The 21,126-nt window shown below is 37.7% G+C and overlaps 1 protein-coding gene across 2 annotated transcripts in view; it reads left to right on the top strand.

Moving 5' to 3' along the window:
* The first annotated feature begins 391 nt into the window (after positions 1 to 391).
* Positions 392 to 21,126, top strand: part of LOC143885289 (Noc2p family) — a 40,809-nt gene continuing 20,074 nt past the window's right edge. Inside the window, exons 1-7 of one of the 2 annotated variants that reach the window (XM_077389383.1) lie at positions 392 to 545; positions 760 to 895; positions 2,177 to 2,237; positions 2,477 to 2,597; positions 2,722 to 2,773; positions 2,863 to 2,957; positions 10,218 to 10,289. In XM_077389383.1, the coding sequence (XP_077245498.1) occupies positions 784 to 895; positions 2,177 to 2,237; positions 2,477 to 2,597; positions 2,722 to 2,773; positions 2,863 to 2,957; positions 10,218 to 10,289 (513 nt within the window). In that variant the 5' untranslated portion in view covers positions 392 to 545; positions 760 to 783. Of the gene's footprint in view, positions 571 to 759; positions 896 to 2,176; positions 2,238 to 2,476; positions 2,598 to 2,721; positions 2,774 to 2,862; positions 2,958 to 10,217; positions 10,290 to 21,126 lie in introns of both variants that reach the window. The other variant, XM_077389385.1, reaches the window with a different exon arrangement.

Below are 21,126 nucleotides of genomic sequence, written 5' to 3'. Positions count from 1 at the left end.
CGGGTCAGGTTAGGTTTAGTTCATGTTCGGGTTGAGTTTTCCCCACCTGGGTTGAGTTCGGGTCGGGTTTGGGCAACCCGACCTGGGTGAAACCCGACATTTTTTATGAAAAATTTATTTTATAAGCTTTAAAACTCAGGTAGGGTTGGGTTGAACTTGAACCTCGTCGGGTTGGAAATCTGTTTGGGTTGAGTCGGGTCGGGTCGGACTCAACCTGACCCAATCAGACCCGAGTTGCACCCCTGAGAGAGGGAGGCAAGAGACTAGAGAATATGGATATATTCACAAATTTTGAATGTAGACCGGGTGGGCCAGGGAATCAAAAGTGGCGAATTTAATAATTTATCAGCTCCCCGTGTAAAATCTGGTAATACCTTATTGCCCAGCCAAGGTGGGTCCCACAAAGTAGAGTGGGAGATTAGGGCAATTGTTCGATGTTTGTTGTTTTTGGGGGTTTTAAGCCCGTAGCATAACTGGACGCGTCTTCCTTCCTCAACCTTCACCCCGCAGCTTTGTTCCAGAGAAAGAAAGAGAGAGAGGTTGAGGTGTGAATTCATCTTTCTTGTTTGGGTAATTCTGTTTAGTATTGTCAGACTCTTTATTCTCTCTCTCTATCTCTCTACTAGTCTAATTAGATGCTGAGTTTTATGTTTTCGATGTTTATATGTACATTACATTCATAGCTAGAAGTTTTGAATCCCATCTGTGTAACTTTCTTGAGTCTAATTTGAAGTATATATATGCTTGTTTGTTTCTTAGGTCTTCTAATTTTTCTCTGTCAAAATGGGGAAATTGGGGAAGAAGGCGAGGAAATTCGCCCAAAAGCATCTTCAATCTGTGCTTAAGAAAAGGCGCCAATTCAAATCCATAAGAGACAAAAGGAAAAGGCCTTCAAGTGAGGATTTCAAATGCTTTCTCATCTGTCTCAAGTTCTAAACTTTGTTTGGTTAATAAATTTTTTTTCTTTCTTTTCCACCTATTTTGTCATTATGTGTGGCATGATCATCATATGCGTATTGCTGGTGTGGATTTTACTCGTTTCTCTTATTGATTCAATGTATTGTAATTGTGGTATTTGGAAATCAGAATGAATTACTTATCATTTTTATTAATATTTCAATCCATTTTCGGGCACGCGAACATGAAAATCAGAGTAGTTAATTATACACACCACTGTTTAAAAACTCCCCGAGTTAATCATCGACTTGCTTCAGTCGACTTGCCGATTCCCCTTCGAGTCCGAGTTTTGCCCTATCAAGTTACTCAACAACCCTTTTGCCCCCTGAGTGTGGTTTTAAATTTCGGCCGAAATATTTTAATTTCGGCTGTGACCGAAACAAAATCCACCTGGATTCAGAAAAATACCAGATTTCGTCCGAAATTATGGGAGATCGAAACCGAAATTTAAAACCTTGCCCCTGAGTTAATGGAAAATTGACCAAATTAATCGTTTAATCATCTAAGTTGACTCCTTTTTACCATTTTAACCATGTACAAAATGTCTTTATTGGTCGTTTAATCTAGACCATTGCATATTCGTATTTCATATCGTCTTGTTTTTGGATCTTGATCAGATGCTTAGGATCATCCATTGATAACAATTTTTAGGGATTGAACAATCTAAGGGCAGGCCTGCTACATGGATGGCTTCTATCCAATTTCTGGTTTTGTGATATCGAGTACATATCCACTTCTTACCTGCTATTTCCCTTGAAATTCTTTCTTAAGGCTATCTATTACCGTATATATAACGCCTCCCATTCGTTTAAATGTTTGGGTCTTGCTTAAGCACACCAATGGGAGGCGTTAGAACAACTTAAGCGCATCAAAAAAATGGTGCGCTTAAGCGCGCCGACACTTTTCTCATATATATATGTATGTATGTACATGTATAAATATAGATATATATGTGTTTGTGTGTCTCTCTCTCTCTCTCTATATATATATATATATATATATATATATATATATATAGAGAGAGAGAGAGAGAGAGAGAGAGAGAGAGAGAGAGAGAGAGAGAGAGAGAGAGAGAGAGAGAGAGAGAGAGAGAGAGAGAGAGATATGTATACATATGTTACTTCAATTATCTTTGATGTAACTATAACGTGCTTGAATTACTGCATTGTCTGTTTTCTTAAACTTCGTTATCAAATGCCATTCTAATTTACTACTGTAGGAGATGGAGAAGAGACTGCTGAAGATCATGTGAGGACCATGACAGACCAGTCTACCGAAAGGTAAGAAGGTGCCTCTGAAATTTGACGTCAGTGTAATCAATATGTGCAAATATAGGTACCCTTTTGCCTCTGTTTCGATATTGAGTGCCAGCTTGTCTTGATTATCCTTGATACTCATTATGGAGATAGTCATAGACTAACCCTTTTGATTACAAAGGGACCAACGGCTATAACATTTTTGTTGACTTCCAAGCATTTAATCTCAAGCATTCAATCTCAGTTGTTCTGGTTCTTTTTAGAAATGCTGAAGGTGTGTTTCCAAATGGAGCTGTTCGCGAAACTTCGCTGGATAATTTATTTAGTGAAGATGACAATGATTCGATTGATGGTGCCCCTGACAGTGATGGGTTTCTTTCAGAGGTCTGAAAGATGAATACTTTTTTCCTTTCTCTCTTCTAACAGTACATCCTTGATCCTTCATTAAATTGATTATCTGTTAACTCTGTATCTTGCTAGCTGAAATATTTTGTCAATTGATATTCAGGATTTGAATTGTCCATACATTGCTGACAGTGAAAATGAGATCTATTCAGAAGGTTGGCATATCATTATTGTCTCCATATACTTTCCATGTTCTGTTATATCTGAATTCTTTCGTAACATAAATTGATGGACATGTCTGTAGGCAAGAGTGACGGCAGTGCTATATTGGGGCAGAACAGGGAAATTCACTTGGAGCTTATAAAACAAAAGAGAAAACTGGACAGGTTGAGGAAAAAGGTAATAAGTGCATAGCAGGGTTTTAAATTTCAGTTGAAATACCGAAATTTCAGATTTTGGCCAGGGTCGACATCGAAAGTACAGAGATTAGGTGTCAGCCAAGATTTCGGCCAAGATTTCAAATATTTCGGAAATTTCGGCCCAATTAAAATTTTTATTTTTTTACAAAATTTTCGTTGTTTTTCTGAAATTTCTGAAAATGTCAATTTTTTTTTTTTTTGTTTTGGATTTTTTCCGATTAGTCCCTAGTTTACTAAATAAATGGTAAATAGTCCCTGAGAATCCCATAATATCTAAATAGTCCTGCTTTTTTTAAATTGTTGCTAAAAAGTCGCTAAATTAGGCCGATGTCAATTTAGCCGGTTAGATTTTTTTAAAATGCTAATTTTATCCTCCAACCTTTAATTCGTTTTTAACAAATGTTAAACTTTCCCAACCAATATTTTCGGAAAAGGGTTTTGCTAGCGTCCATCGCAGAAGGCATTTCGCAGATGGGCTGTTGCATGTGAGAGCAGCCACCTCGTGAATGAAGACAAAATCTACTGAAAAGTGAGCAAATGTGGCCGCTCTCACATGCAACAACATATCCGCGAAATGCCTTCTGCTATGGATGGTAGCAAATCCCTTTAGGAAAAATTTGTTAACATAATCACATAGTCGAAAATAGTATCTCTCCCTATATTTGAGGCAAAATTCCCTAAAAACTTCTAAGTTGTTAATGTTGTTGTGCCTTCTAACTTTTGATTGAAGGTCCCTCTAAATAAATTTCGAATGGCAAAGTGAGGGACCATGCCATCCCTCCAAATTATTTCTCTTGTGGAAATAAAAAAGTTTTCCAAGAATAATATTTCTATAAGGATTATTTAGGAATTATTTCCAAGAAGACTATTTCTATCAGAATTATTTACAAGAAAATTATTTCTATCCAAAGTTAGCTAAGGAAAAATTTCTGTTAGAGTTAGTTTTATTCCAATCAAAATGGGAGAAATGATATGATGAAGGGCCATATAACACGTAAAGTAATCCCATTGTTGATATTTGATCAAAAGTTAGAAGGCACATCAACGTTGATAACTTAGAAGTTTTTAGGGAATTTTGCCTAAAATATAGGGAGAGATACTATTTTCGACTATGTGATTATGTTCATAAATTTTTCCGAAAATATTGGTTGGAAAAGTGTAACTTGTTGTGTTAAGATCGGGATAGATGCGGAGGAAATGAATGCATTTCCATACTATAAGTAAATGGAATAGATAGAAGATAATCTGGATCATGCCACATTACTTATTCCACTGGATCTTACGGAGCCTGTTCATGCACGACATGATTCGGTTCAGTTCAGATTTGACCGTTTGCAGCATGGGAGCTGATTACCCAAAAAATGCTTGGGAACAATGAAAAAAAAAAAAAAAACAAAAGATACCTCGGTAATGAAAACTATAGTGGGCTGTATTGGCGAGATCCAGCGGTGAACAGCTGCCCAAAATCAAAACCACCTGGAAGTCTGAGGAAACGAATTAAAGGTTGGAGGGTAAAATTGGCATTATAAAAAACTTAACCGAGTAAATTGACGTCCGCTTGATTTTGGGACTTTTTTAGCAACAATTTAAAAAAAAAAACAGGACTATTTAGATATTATGGGATTCTCAGGGATCATTTAGTAAACTAGGGACTAATCGGCAAAAATCCCTTTTTTTTACCAAATTTCAGCCGAAACCGAAAAAGATTTCTGGTTTCGGTTGTGGCCAAAACTGACGCTGAAATCGAAATTTCAATCCTTATTCCGTAGTGTTTCTGCAAATTGTTGATTTAGTAAGCAAGCACATGGTCCCCCTTCTTCTCGACATTTCTAGTTTTAAAATATTGTTATGTTGTGAGCCAAGAATAATGAGAAGTAGCACTAGACAAGAATTAATCTGATTAGTATCTGATCTTTGGCAGGTTATTCTTTTGGAAAATAAATGCTTCCTGCTCTACTGTCCCTCATCAAATATTTGTTTAGACATCGCTATATTATTTTTTTCTTAGTGATTTCTTTTGTCTAAGGATCATTCATTTGTTGTGGATATGTACACAGTTGAATGGAAGAGAAGCCTTGCTGAGCGGAGCTCCTGAACGGAAACCCCTTTTGACGCTCCCCCTAGGGTGACGGAAACCCTGGCTGAGGAGCCGACCTCTATCTCTATCTACAGATCTCTCTCTCTCTCTTTCCCCTCTCTTTCTCTTAGATCTGTCTCTCCCCCCCTCTCTCTCTCCCCCTCTCTGTCTCTCAAATCTGTCTCTCCCCCGCTCTCTCTGACACAACCGTGATGTTTGGGCGGAGCTGGAGCCGTGGAAGGTCGTGGGTCCTACGTGGAGGCCGGATTTGGAGTCGTGGAAGCCAGATCTGGAGATGACTCCCACGGAGGCCTCATCTGGATCCGTGGAGGCCGAATCTGGAGCTGTGGAGGCCATGGAGACCGTAAGGCCAGATCTGGAGTCCTAGAAGGCCGTGGGTGGATGTGGAAAGCCCGTGGGTTTCCGGATATGGAATCATGAAAGGTCGTGGGAGGCTGTGGGTTGCCGGATTTGGAGGCCGTGGAGGCTGTGGATTGTAGAATTTAGCAATGGGGTTGCTGGATCCGTGTTAAGAGGATGTGGGTTCCGGACTCAAGATCATGGGAGGTGGCCTGAGGTTGGGCTTGGAGGCCAGCGGTAATGGAGGTCGCTGGATTTTGACTTTTTTGGGGGTTAGTGGATGTAACGACCAATTTCCATAACTGGGTCGCTACGAGCAAGAACCTGATAAAACCACAATTTTTTTTCTTCCATTACATGAATATTAAATAAACCATAAACTCTTATTCCAATATCATAAAATGTTCCACTACAAATAATTTAACTAAAAATCCCAATTATCCCATCTAATCAAAGTCCCTATAAATTAACTAAATCCAACTTAAGAAACCATTAAAAAGGACTAAAGGCATTGGCGAAACGTATCCTCTTCTTTATTTATTTGCTCCTTTATTTCTCCTACGCTCATCCTTCTTCGCAAACGCTCCTACGCTCAAGTCTTCTAATCCTGGGGAGAAAGTGTGGGTCAACAGCAGGTCGATAGTAAATGAGGCAAGTATAAAATTTCAAATCGAACAAAAGTTCAAGATCATTATTTAGCAAACTGAAAAATAGAATAAATTGAACAATTAAAATTTTTCCATAACAACGATTTATAAAAAGTTCTACACAATAAACAAGAGAAACTGATTTAGAGAAGACAAAATATAAATGCAACTGGCATAAAAAGCAAGAGACAGTATGAGTGAGTGTTAATGAGTTCAACTTAATCGTTACGAATTCTTAACTCAAGGCATTCCGGCTCCTAACTAGCTTGTTGCCTTTGCCGACACGGTTGGTTCCGCGTGGTCTTATTACGATAGATCATACCGCCTAGGGACTCGTAGTCTCTATGATTCCGTCATCAACGAGGGGTTGTGCGGTTCTCCCAAGTTGTATACACTTTAATTTCCTTTTTCCTTATTTTCGGGGATGACTCAATAGTCTCCCATCACCCTTTCTTATTTCCTCTTTGAATAGTATTCTATATCCCTATATATATATATATATATATATATATATATATATATATATATTTTTTTTCAATTATTTCCATGTGATTGAAAAAGCAAACAATCTAACACTTATCAATTGACAATCAAATTTCGTTCCAAACATAGGATGCAGAAAACTACAATTCATTAAACAGAATACAATTTATTAAGAAAATACAACTAGAATATCTCACCATCCCTATTGCAAGAATTGAAAGTCCATACATACAAAGTTTAGCTATCACCTGCCTTTTCCAACTGAAGTTATGAAGAAATCTAAAGGACCTCTCTACACCGACGTGAGGATTGACCAACCTGTAGACGAGATCATACATACCTTAAAGTTGAGTCCTTTAAAACCGTTGGAAGAGTCATAACGTGGATAGTCACATATAGGTGAGTATTCTTATTTACATACCTATAGATATTTATATCTATATAAGAATTTCAAATCAAAGGAATAGTACTATCGAAATCCATGTTCATAAATACATATATCTTTTTTTATATAAAATTAATCCCAATAATTAGTTCTGTTGAGTTAACCATACCTACTTACATACATATATAACCCTACACACACACACACACACACACATATATATATATAGGATTTGCACGAAGTGAACTTCAACAGTACTTTTCACTTCGTGCAAATCCTATATATATATATACACTAGTAAAAAACCCCGTGCGATGCACGGGCCGACAAAGAACTATACGGACCACATCACGGGTTGATCCAAACCGTCCATGTGATGGAACACAACATAAATAGGTTGTGCCCCAAAAATCATTTTCATAGGCTGATCCTAGCCCTCCAATCTATAGAGGTTTCCATAATATGTTGTTCCTCTTAAATCGGATGGTTAAGATCACCCTATAGGTTTTTTATTAAAAAAGCATAAAGGAGGGGGGTAGGATTGAAATTATTTGGCTTTAATGGGTGCCTTTCTTAAAAAGCATAAAGGAGGGGGTAGGATTGAAAATATGTGTGTTGAATGGGTGCCTTTGTTAAAAAAAGTCAAAAAGAGTGATGTGTAATTCTACAAAAAATTCTCTTATTTTCTCTTCTACTATATATATATATATATATATATATATATATATACACACACATTTTTATGTATAAAATAAATGCCACATGAATGGTACTGTTGGAGTATCTCTTCTTACTTATACCCATATATACATTTATATTTTTATATAGATAGAGTTAAATTGAAAAGAATAGTATTGTTGGAACTAATCTACATAAGAATCATCTATAAAGAACCTTTTGTATCGTATGGTTGTAATAGAATTGCATACAAAATCCATCTTAGAAAAGTACATTCATTTAACAATCCCAAACAACAAAGTTTCTCGAAATCCTTCGTAAAAGAAATAAATAATTTTTTCTTTCTACTTATAAAGTACATAACCTATATGTATCTATATCGTTCATTAAATCTTGAGTGTTTATTGAAAATCAGCCATCTAATCATAAAAAATCTGACTATAAAGAATCTAAATAGCCATACAAATACATAATGTTGACCAATCACTTTTAAAAGAAAACTTATTCTGAAACTAGATTTTTGAAATAAAAACCATAGGATTCAAAAAAAAATTACTCGAAACCTAAAGTTTCGTGCGTAAATTACTTATTAAAATGATGAGTCGATGTAATTAAGAGTATTGGATTTGTCGATTAATACATAGGCTACGTATATAGCACAAGAAAATTCGTTGAATAATTCTTATTTGAAAATCTCGAAAGACAATAAAATTATATATTTAGATTTAAACATAAACCTGTTAAATAAAATACAATTGTTCGCAAAAACGTATGCGAAAAACCCAAGAATCACTTATTAAATCATTTAAAAGGGTTGGTATATTAATGCTTTAATAAGGATTACGAATAAAAAGAATTTACAATCACGGTTTGAATTTCTTTATCTTAGAATTGAAAGAAGAAGGAAGTGGCGATTACTTACTTGTGAGCGATGGAAACCCGAAGATCAATCGAAGAATCACAAACAAGGAACGAATCCCCACCCTTCTTCCTTTTCTTCCTTCTTTTCTTTCTCTCTTTTTTTTCCCACACACACACTCTCTCTCTCTTGGGTGTCTAAAAATCTGGACGTGGGAGAGAGAGCCCAACAATATATATTTTTTGTGTTTTGGTTGGCCTACCAAACTTGATAAATTAAAAACCCCTAAAATCCCTCACTTCTTCTAATCTCTACCATTACTTAGCCTCAAATTAACCTTACCTCTTTCCTTTATTATTAAATAAGAGATGAATAGGATTTGATTAAATCTAATGGGGCCTACAAATTGATGCCCGAAAGAGGGGAGGAGAGAAAATTTGTGCGCACGCCTCCCTTCTTGGGAGTCGTGCAAAATTTGGATTTTCCAATATTTTAGTATAATTTCCTTATTTCTATTAGGTTATTTAAATACTAACTTCCTAATTTAAAGTGGTCTTACTACATCTCTTGGATTTCTAATCTTTCTTTTTATTTTTCTATTTTTTTAAAGATGATAAGATCTACTCCAAGATGGGCCCACTATTGGGCGAGAGAGGGAGGAAAGAAATATTGCCGTACCCACTCAAAGATTGGAGTGGGCGGCTATTATTTTGGGAGGTTGGGATTACGCCCAAATTTGTAGGGGTTTTGGTGAATACGATTAAAATTTAGAGGTTCTAAAAAGTTTATTCTCACTAACTGCTCCAAAATACCCCTTAAGCCTCCCTTTAAGAAATAAAACAATTAAGGTTACATTAGGCATAAATTTTTTATAACTTTTGTGATATAAATAACAAAGTTTTTTTATTAACATACAATAAAGTTTTCGGGGGTTATATTGGAACTAGGAAATGGAGGGGATGGTGGCATAAACATCTATGTTGCCAGATTTAATGGGGGTTCGCTGGAGCTTGGTGGTGGTGCGAGGTGGAGGCCGCCGGGGATCGGGTGGTGAAGATAGGTTGTTGGCTATCGTGCACGGTAGGGGCGCACAATAGCTCTAGGCCTTTGAGCAGAATTTTTGAAAATCGAATTCGCCAGCTAGAATGTGGTGGATAAGTCTGTGTGGTATGGCGGACACAGATCTTGTATTAGTGGGGCCCACAAATTTGGCACTTTTTGAATTCGATACAAGTTAGGCTTTTGGGTAATGTAATGGGGAATGGGGATGGGTAGCATAAAACGGATATGTAAGCTAATCCTACTGTATGTATGGGGCGGTATTGTTGTAGCTTGTTAGGGGACAGTTTGTCCCTTATTTGGCACTCTTTGGAATAATAAATGTCAATTTAAAAAAAAAAATGTACACAGTTGAATGATTTGGAATTTAATATATCTCAAAACCAATGAAGTAAATATTCCTATAATAAAAATCATGTTTTATGATAAACAGTTGCAAAATCTGAGAACATGCATAATTTCCTAATGGTCATAGTTTAATGGATTAAATTCCAAACAAGATTTCTTTGCATCACAAAAAAGATGGCTCACAAGTTGAATATGTTTAATTTCTCAGCAAAGCTTACTGTAATTCTTTTGTGCAGTACAGAGTTCTTCATTTTCAGTTCCTAATACTTCCGCTATGCACTACTTCTCAACGACCTTTATCATTGATTTGTTTGCTGAACTAGTTTTGCATGAACTATTTGCAGGATCCAAAGTTTTCAAAATTTTTGGAAACCCACATTGCAGACCTTGAGCGATTCAGAGGTGAAGAGACTCCAGTAAGTTTTGAAACTTTAAGTACCATGTTTCAGCTTAAAGAAGCTATCAATATGTTTCTTGATTTTCCTAATCTTGGGTCCTTTGTTATTGGGATGAGACAGTTGTCTACAATGGGAATAATTCTTGGATTTATGGATAGTTGATAATCAGGATCAATAATTGAGATATGCATGGTGTGATGTTAGCTTGTGTAGACTCCAATGAATCATTTCTCGTAGGGGGAAACCGTCAGTTGATATCCTTTACTATGGAAAGGGAAAGAAACTCAAGAAAATTCTACAGGTCTGATCCTTAGGACAAATTGTTGTATATTATGGGCTGGGTAAATGGACTAGTTCATATATAGCAAAGTAATAAAAGATTGACCACTGAACTGAATGGTATTAACAAGACCATGCATAGGATTTAGATGCACCCATGAATATGTGAGCAGTTCAGTTGTAAAAGTAATTGATGTAGAACTCACAAGGGAGGGAATCTATTCTTGGAGAATAATATTCAATACTAGTTCTTGTAGCTCGAATACGAAGATGATGGAGAACTAATAAGGATATGTACTTCTATTTTCGGGTATGAAAAAATCCATCCAATATCATTGATCTAGCATTTACCCAAACTTTTTAAACAGAGCTTCAAATTTAAACCTTTTACATGTTTCAATGTTTTCAATTATGGTTAATCTTATCCAATTAAGTTGAAATTAATCCAATCCAACCGTTGGATCTTGAGATTAACCTAATTTATAAATCTGATGGATGAGATTAACTCAATCCATCTGAGAGATTTAAGATCAAATTCGCTCAGATTGATCATTTTAATGATAATAGTAAAGCCCCAGGAGAACTTTAAAATTGGAAATCAGCAAAATCAGAGAAGTTCACAGTTCTGACAATTAAGAGTAATCAATCAGGCCATGGGACCCAAGCGAGCACTTGATTCGTTATCATACTATTAGTCTAAAACAGCCATTCAAAAAAAAAGAGTCAAACAATATCCTACAGAAACTTTAGAATCTTAAAAATTCAGTTTCAGATGAAATTACTAGTTCCCGACAAGTGGAGGATAAAGAAAGCTTAGAAAACACCTTTGAAAGTTGAAGGAGAAGATGGATAGAAGTCCAAGGCATCACACCACCAGTTTATCAGATCATCACATCAAGATTGATTGGAGAATCACTCATTCACGGCTTACGCTGAGCAACGGGTTTTTATTCATAATCCAATAACATGTAGATGACCCTAAGGCCTTACATGATGTTTATAAACACCGTCCATGTCCCTAGCTCTTTATGATTCGCTTCCGCCTTAAGTTTATTTTTTGTTGTAACCTCCCTGCTGTAATTAGATCATCTCTGTCTTTTTTGCTTCTTCCTCGAATACAATTGGCTATCATTTTCCAAAAAAGAAAAAAGAAAAAAAGAAAAAAAGAAGAAGAAAACATGTGGCCATGATGACAAACCCTATACTATAGGAAAATCCCCTAAAAAACCCTGCGAAAACAAGAAACCCAACTCCCCCCCTTTGCGCATGAAAATAAGAGCTTCCCCCCATTTTAAAACTGTGGGAATGGGAGTGGACTGTCTTTTATTATAATTCACTTGAGTTAAGTAATTTTAAAAGAAAAGGACCTAATTACCTTTAATGACTTAAAAACTCTCCTCTTTTAAAAATTTCGACTTGATGCACCTTACTTTAATGATGAATTCACTCAAGTGATGAGTATTTAATAACAAAATGACCAAAGTACCTCTCTATGGCTTAAAAGACAAGATACTTTTTTTAACTTGGTGGAACTTGTCGGCAGTGATCCGCGTACAAGGAGAGAATGATTGTCCTTTCCACCTGACAAGATACTTCCATCAAATAAGGTGCTTTTATCAGTCTCTTCTTCTTGCAGATGTAACCCGGTGGTTACCTACATCTTCGAAGTCTTCCTTAAACCTCATAACTGGTGGTAGATGAAAGGCTTGATAATCTATCTCTGTAACATTAATGAATTCATCTTTTTCGTTATCAATCTTATGGTAATTATTCATTAGTTGTCCTAACTCCACAATCAATAATATTGGCAACTAGCTAGTTCCTTCACAACCTCTAAACATGCTTTGTCCAATAAATGAATTGTATTAAGAACTTCTCTACTGCTGTTTTCGCAGCCTCTTGTTCTTTCATCAGCAATTCTTTAATTGCATCTCTTGTATAGCTGATCGCAGTTTTGCAATTTCTTGCGTTAAGATTTCCTCCATATTGCCTCATGCATTTCTAGTTTCCAAATAAGTTCTTCAACTTGCTTTTCCAAATTAGTTTTGACAGTTTGTGGAGCACTAGTTTCTTTTTCTTCCATTGTTTTCCTAGTCTTTTTAGCAACGTTTCCTCTTTAGGTACACTGAGTAGCATCCTCTTTATCATTAAGTATTTTAAGTGTGCCAAGTACTGTCGGGAGACTTTGAGTAGCAGTTTCACCCTTTGTCTATCACCTGCAATTAAGCTCTTGATGATCGATGACCTCACTCAAAGCAGATTGAATCATAGCAACTGGAGATATCAAATTTTTGCATACTTTATTTGCAAGATGTATTCGTCAATTTTTTTATATACTCAGATATGGATTTTCTCTTTTCATGGTCATAAAGTTCCATAGTGCATGCCTTCACTTCGATGATATCTTCTCTGGCTTCCACAGGTTTCAATCAAAACTTGTTTAGGTAACAGATAATTCAACTTAATTGTAGGAGTCAGTAGTAAGTTTTTTTTCCTGACATTTTGTGATTTCGTTCCTCAAATGTATTCACATAATAAAAACATTGCTCATATGTATCACCTCCAACAAACTATCCCCCAGTTGATTGTCTTAGGGGGAGAAGACACTTTCTGAATATTTTGTTGCCTTGCGAAGTATTATTTAGGAGCATGATCTTACATTTTGGCCAAAACGAACCTAAGGGTTCCTTTGCGCAAGGTTCGTTCACCGATGGTGAGTCGGGGCCTAAGATCAGGTCGAAAGGCTTAGTTGATGGACAACAAGTGAATATTCTTGTACTACCCCTTGTTGGTCTCGAGGGACGAAGGAGGCTAGGTTAGCCGAAAGACGGTTATCAATTCAAGGATGCAAGGTGACCTTGCTTTTGGTAAGTGGAGAGTCACATGCAACATATAGACTAAAGTTGCCCATCACTCCCACGCTCCTCTTTGAAGGCCCACCGATTTAGTTCCTCTGTAAGAACACTGAATGGCCAGCTTCACAGAGCAGCTCTCTCCCCAGCCCAATAGCAGTGTGGAATCTGGATCTAGTGTTTGTTTTGACTCTATTGGATCAAGTTAGATACAAAGACTTCTTCTACTGCTACTATGAAGAGACTAAGCTCTATTTCAGAGACTGAACTCTCTGACCTCCAAAGAATCCATCCAAGAGTCATTGGCGTGAGAGGAAGCTATGGTTTGTGAATCATATGGAGGGCAGTTGGAAATATAGAGGCCCTTTTCAGGGAGGATGTGAAGAGGAGTGTCTTGATAGCAAAGATGGAGATGAGCAAGCTATTAACTCGAGCTCTCAATAGAGAAACAAATGCTATCATCCATCTTCAAAACAAAGGTCTGTGCCAATGGATGTATAGTTCTTTGTGCATCTTTCATTTTATTCTAGTCTAGTATCTCTTTAGGAGGGAGTAGTTATTTTGCTGCCGATTGTTGTGTCCAATCCTGCAATACATATGGATAATGTTTGTTTTCCCAACTGTGAAAAGGCTGCAAAAAGGAGCCACAAGTTTACTCACGTCAATCATCCTCTAAACCATGTCCATACTCCGGTACTTTACTCTCTTCGTCTTCTTATACTTTTGTTTCTGTATCAGTCACTATTCCTTTGTTTTTGTCTGTTAATGGTCTGGATCTTCTTGCCGCTGTTCGGAAAGGTGAACGTTCCTGTGCTATGCATCCTATTTCAGACTTTGTCTCGTATAAGTGTTTGTCCTCTTACAACTCCTTTGTCTGCCTTGCCCTCTGTCTTTATTCCATCAAGTGTTGCAAGAGTGATACGACATCCTTCTTCTTTTTATTTATTTATATTATTTATTTATTTATTTATTGTTTATTGTCTATGGAAGAAGAGATAAAAAAACATTGGAAAGAACCGAAGTTGGGAACTTACGCCTCTTCCTGAAGGAAAGAAAATAGTGGAATGTAAGTTGGTGTTTACAGTGAAGCACACGGCTGAAGGGACAATATAAAGATACAAAGGCCAGGTTGGTTGCCAAAGGCTACACATTGACGTATGGTGGCCAGGTTGGCTGCCAAAGGCTACACATTGACGTATGGTATTGATTACTAGAGTACGTTTCACCCTGTTTCTAAATTGAACTCCATCAGAGAAATATATTCTCTCGCAGCAAATTCGTCTTGCAAACTACATCAAATGGATGTAGAAATTGCATTTCTCCACGGAGACTTTCAAGAAGTTTACATGTTAATGCCAGCAGGAATTAAGTTCTCAGGTGTAGATGGTCATGTATGTGAATTGAGAAAGGCTCTTTATAGACTAAAGCAATCTTCTGGAGCATGATTTCAAAAGTTTAGTTGTGGTATGAAGAAAGTGGGTTATATTCAAAGTCACACATTGTTCGTTAGACAGTAGAGATAGCACCATTTTTTTTTATCATCTCATACTTCGACGATGATAGAAAACATTCTCTTCAATCTCTCATTCCTTATGTAGGATTGAACCAAGATAGCGAAAGATATCCCTCTTAGGTACCTGCTATCCAGTCATATTTACTACATCCTCACCCTGCCTCCTTACATTACTAAAGTTGCAGTATGCGAATGCTTAGATGGATGTGCGGCCACACAGGGTTAGATAGAATTAAAAATGAAGACATCCGTAAAAAGGTGGGGGTGGCACCAATTGAGGAGAAGATGAGAGAGCACCGCTTAAGATGGTGTGGGCATATCCAACTTAGGCCTTTGGATGCTCCAGTGAGAAGAAGTGACTTGTGCCAAGTTGTAGAGTAAAAAGAGGTAGGGGCAGACCGAAAACAACGTGGGTAGAAACAGTGAGGAAAGACTTGATGGCTAGGAACATAACAGAGAACATGACCTTGGATAGGAGAGAATGGAAGAAAATGATCCGTTTATACGAACCCAACTATTGTCAGGATTAGACTTAGTAGATTTGAGTCGGGTAGATTCTTTCACCTTCTTCATGAAAAATTTCTAAAGGATTCATTAGTTGACCCCAACTAGTTTGGGACAAAGGCTTAGTTGAGTTGAGTTGAGTTGAGTTGAGCTGATACTTTGACGATATAGTCATCACAAGGAGTAACTCAATTGAGATAGACATGGTGACAGATTATCTCATCAAAACCTTTAAAGTTAAGGACTTGAGTTTGTTGCAATATTTTACGGGAACCGAAGTGGCGAGATCTAAAGAAGTTTTTTTTTTTTTTTTTTTCATTTCACAAATAGAATATGTTTTGGACCTTCTCAGGAAAGTTGGGTTGTGAACCAACTAAGACACCTGTTGAACAAAAATACCAATTAGGTGACAAGGATGGTGAACACTTATTGATGAGGGAAGATATCAAAGGTTGGTTGGTAAGTTGATGTACTTATCTCTTACACAACCTAATATAGCGTATGCAGTGTGTTTTGTGAGCCAGTTTATGCACGCTCTAAGAACAATTCATTTGGAGCCAGCGCTCAGAATACTCGAATATCTCAAGAGGTTTCCAGGAAGAGGCTTGCTATTTGAAGCACAATCACGTGAGAGTGGAAGCCTAGACTGATACATATTAGGCAGGGTCAATATATGATAGATGGTCTACTTCTGGTTACTGTACTTTAGGGGGAGGAAATTTGGTAGCTAAGCGAAGCAAGAAGCAGTCCGTTGTTGCCAGGTCTAGTGTAGAAGCAGAGTTTCGATACATGGCTCAGAGCTATGAAGCACGGGTGCTTCAAAATGGCCCGCGTACCCGTATCGGGTGCGTATCCGACACGGGTGCGCTCAGGTGCGTGTCGGGTGCGCACCCGATTCAAAACCCCTTTTTTAAAAATTTTTGACGGTCGGGTGCGTGTCGGGTGCGCTTGGGGTGCGCACCCCGACGCACCCGACACGTTTTTAAGTGTTTTAAAACAAAAAACAAAAAAAAGAGGAGGGCTGCCAATAACATTTTGGGGGGGGGGGTTTAAATTATAAAAGGGGTTTTAAAACCCCTTCACTCACGCAACTCTCGTCCCTCACCCCTCTCTCTGTCTCGTCCCTCACCCTTTCTCTCTGCAACTCTCTCTCTCTCTCCCTGCAACTCTCCTCTCTCACTCTCTCTCGGGCTTCTCTCTTTTTCTCCTCTCCCTCTCGGTTTCTCCTCTCTCTCCCTGCAACTACCGGCTACCGCCACCTCCGCCACCATCGGAGCCCTAACCTAACCCTACTTAAAGGTACTCTCTCTCTCTCTCTACTTCTCTCTTTCTCTTTGTATCTCTCTCTACTCTTTTTTTTTTTTTTGTATCTCTAGTCTCTACTCTCTCTTTCCTTTATTTTTATTTGTGATTTGCCCTAAAAAATACCCTAAAGCCCTAACCGATTGTGAGTCACATAAAAATCAATTTGGAGCTCACAATCGGTTGGCATAATCTTAAATTGAATTGTGATTTTGAAGCCCTAAACTGATTTTCAGTTTGGAGGTCACAATTGGGAATTTGGGATTTAGGGCTTTAGGGCCTAAAGCCCTAAATCCCAAATTTCCAATTGTGAGCTTTTAGGCCATTTTGGTGAATGGTGATGTTATTGTTATTTGATTGCTTTCCTATTTTTAAAATTTTTTTTAATAAAAAATATTATTATATTCAACGCACCCGAACACACCCGCACCCAAGTTTTTTGGAAAATCACGTACCTACGTACTCGTGTCGTGTCGCACCCGCACCCGTGCTTCATAGGCTCAGAGTGTCTGTGGGTTATTTTTTTTTTTTGAATGGTGCGTCTGTCTGTGAGTTATTATTATTAGGATTTAAGAATTTTATTGCATGAGTTAGAGTGTCAAGTTTATTTGCCTATGAACTTGTACTGTGACAACAAAGCACTATTAGCATTGCCCATGATCTAGTTCAACATGACAATACTAAACATAGTAAAGTGGATCTACACTTCATAAGTGAGAAGCTGACCTCTAGAGTGATTTGTACTCTGTATGTTACGACACATAATAACTGGCAGATATTTTAACTCAAGGGGTTAGCAAAAGTAGACACGAGGAAATAATATGCAACCTGGGTATGAGTGATATCTGCTCTCCCACTTTTTTTTTGTGGTGGTGGTGGGGTTTTATTTTTGGGGTGGGTGGGTAGATGATGAGATATAACATTGTAATAACTAATAAGCCTACAACTTATAAGGGTGTACTTGTCTTTTTCCTTCTCTTATTATTAATGAGATGCTAGGGATTGTGGGAGAGTACTGACGAATTCCTTTCACCCCAAATCTCTTCTATTCTCTTTTCCCTTCTTCCCTTTTCTCTTATCCCCTCCCATTTTCCTCATTTCTACTCCCTATAGATCGAACTACTTCTCATAGTCGTTAGAACCTCGCTCTAATACCTTAAAAAACGATGTAGAATCAATAGGGAAGGAAATCTAATTCTTGTAGCGCACCAAAGGGGATGAAGGTCTCACTCCCTGAGAAAAGCTAAATATGCTTCACACCAACAAAACCGTAGGCCTCACACCAAAGGGGATTAAGGCGTCACACCTTGCGATGATATTTCTTCGAGTCAGACCAACGAAAGCAAAGGTATCGCACCAATGGTTTTCCCAAGTCATCACACTGAAGAATTATCAAGGCATCTGAAATACAGGTGTGACAATCCAAGAGGGGGGTGAATTGGTCAATTAGAAATTTTAGGCTTAATTAATGAAAGATTAAAAATTAATCTTCTAATTAACCACTAATTAACTAACCCTTGTTCAATTAAAACATAAGCATAAGGTTAGAGATTACCAATCACCACAGGTGGAAGAGAGAGAAAGAAAGAGATAGAGGAGGCAAGGCACACTACAATGAGGACACCAAGATTTATAGTGGTTCGCTCACAACTTGACCTACTTCAATCTTCTAAGTTTGGCTCCTTGGGTATTCCACTATGGTGAGATTTCAAGCCTAATCTCGAAGCTTACAATAAGATTTTCCATTCTCAAAGGCCAAAGCGAAGCCCATCTGCACGAAGCCTTCGGCGAGGGGACAAACCCTCATATGCCGTTTTCACCTTTGTTTACGGGCCGAAGAGAAGACCCTCTTCTTCACAATTCTTACCGAGCCGAAGAGAAGATTCTCTTCTTCACAATTCTTACCGGGCCGAAGAGAAGACCCTCAATGAAGAATAAAGAAAATGAAAAACACTCAATGCTTCTTAATAGGCGGATTACAACATTGTAAGCTCACATTCACTCCAAGAAATAAACAAATAAAAGCCCTATGGAGTGCCTCTTGATAACATGTAGAAATGGAAGATCAAAGAGGTTTTTGAGCTTTTGAAATAAAATGTTGAAGCTCAAAGAGAAATGAGATTTGATCTTTCTCTATTGTTCAAAAAGCTTGTAGAGATAGGTTTTAATCATGTATATATAGTGTATTTGAAAATATGACCATTTAGGATAAAACTGTAAATAAATGGCTTGAAAAAGTCAAGCAGAAAACCCTCAAACGGATAGTTTGCTCGACCGCGGCGGTCGACCGGGCTACGGCGGTCGCCCGCCCCTATCAGGCGCTCTATTCTATTTTCAAATTTCTTACCGTCGCGGTCGACCGGCCAAATGGCGGTTGTCCGACGAGGGCTAACTGTTTGCTCAAAAATTTGGCTCATAAAACCTATCCCTGTCGACCGACCCACGGCGATCGCCCGCCCTAGACCAAATCGGATTGCTTCTGTTGAAACAGAAGTGCATCCGCGGTCGCCCGGATAAACCCGGTCGATCGGACCGATAAAATTCGAGATGGCCTGGATTTCCAGGTTCCATCCCGCGGTCGCTCGGTAGAGCCTGGTCGATCGGCCCCGAGTGAAATTCCATTTTTAAGTTTAAATTCCAGGGGCTTTTGGGCTATGGTCTTTGGGCTTAAGTCCAAGGTTTTCAAACATATTTTTGGGTGTGTGGTTTTCAAAGATGTAAAAAGTTAAGTATGAAAAGCATTTTGAAAACCTTTTGAAATTGCATTTAAACATAAAATCAAGAAGACTCCAAATGCATTCTAAAAATAAGAACCTTAAGTCTTCTAGGAATGTCTTGGCTCCTTTGCACTTTCTTGGACTTCTTCAGCTTGGGTGAACATCTTGTCCTTGTCTTGGCTCTTGTGACTTGTCCTCCAATTTTCAATGCATGTTGAGGTAAATGAGGTGTCACCATGGCATGTTCAACTCCAAACTCCTTCTTGACACTTGCTTAGGAACTTGTGGGATCTTCATGTTGAGCTACTTTACTTGAGCATCTTCAAATGAGGATGACTCCAATGTAGGTGCAAGCTCTTGGTTCCTTTGATCCTTTATCCACAAGTCATGTGTTGTGAAGAGTTGTGTAATGGCGATTAGGACATGAAAATCCTGTATACAACACAACACCTCAAAGCAACACATCAGTCCATAAATGCTAATCAATTTGGTTTGCTAGCATCAAAACAAGAAGGTAAGATGAATGATTAACCCATGGGAACCCTTGGGCTTACATTCTCCTCCTTTTTGATGATGGCAAACAAATTGATTAGAGAGGTAGGAGATATTAAACAAATAGATGAATAAGCATTAAACACTATAAATAATGAAGTAATGCTTCCCCTGACTATATGCACAAGTATAATAAATGAATATAAAGCGTGTGGTGCATATACAATTGGACTACCTAATCAATTCCCAAAAACTCTCTCCCTTTTTGCAACAGCAAAAAGGTAGGGATATGCAAGTGTGAGTGCAAGTGGGGTGTCAAGATGAAGAACAACTCATAAGAGTTACTCAAAGTGTATATGATGTGTTAATGAAGCTCATACGATGCTTATCAAAATGAAAACAAAGTGAAATGTATGATAAGCAGAGTTTTTTGTTTTGTTTTTGTTTTTAAAACATATGTAAGTTAAGCACAATTATGGGGCAATAGACTATGTGAGCATATCACAATGGACTATATAAACATGAAAAATCAACCATTTGGCTCTCCCCCCCTTTATTTGTCATTGGCCCTAGATGAAACCTATGTGATAGGGCATGACCAGGCAGAATAGTTTAAAAGGTGAGTGATTTAAACACTTGGGCTTCATTTGCAACTTGCAAGAAGACGAGTTTCTACCTGAGCAAGAATATGCTCAGATTGATGACATAACCATTTAGGTTCACAAGTTGCTTCGAATGGGAGTTTTCTTGTCTTAGGGCAGACAAGTATCTTCCTGAGCATGAACATGCTTAGAACTATAAAATAACTTTTGAGTTCCAGTTGCTTGCCCTTAGAGGATTGTATATTTGCAAGTGAAAACTTTCCTGACTATGTGCATCTAATTTAAATGGAATAGTTCAAGGCATATAGAACCCATGATTTAATTAATCACCTTTAACCATTCGGATTGCTCCATTCATAAACCAATCACACTTTGAATATGAATGGATGATTATTAGACATAGAATATGAGTTTAAGGCAGATGGTCTAATAAACAAATGGGTAAGAGAATGAAATCAATGAGGTACATATCCATGGCAACCAAAAGATCATGTATACATAGATGAGGACCATAAAGCTCAATATACATGATCAAGATGGAAGATTAATACCACATTTCTTTTATTACTTCAAGAAGTGATAAAATTGGTATTT

This window comes from Tasmannia lanceolata, unplaced genomic scaffold (assembly GCF_043159265.1).
Source record: "Tasmannia lanceolata isolate RefF3 unplaced genomic scaffold, GAP_Taslan_0.1 ptg000008l, whole genome shotgun sequence".
Lineage (NCBI taxonomy): Eukaryota > Viridiplantae > Streptophyta > Magnoliopsida > Canellales > Winteraceae > Tasmannia > Tasmannia lanceolata.
The sequence above is the reverse complement of the archived record's forward strand: the minus strand, read 5'-3'. Positions and strand labels throughout refer to the sequence as shown.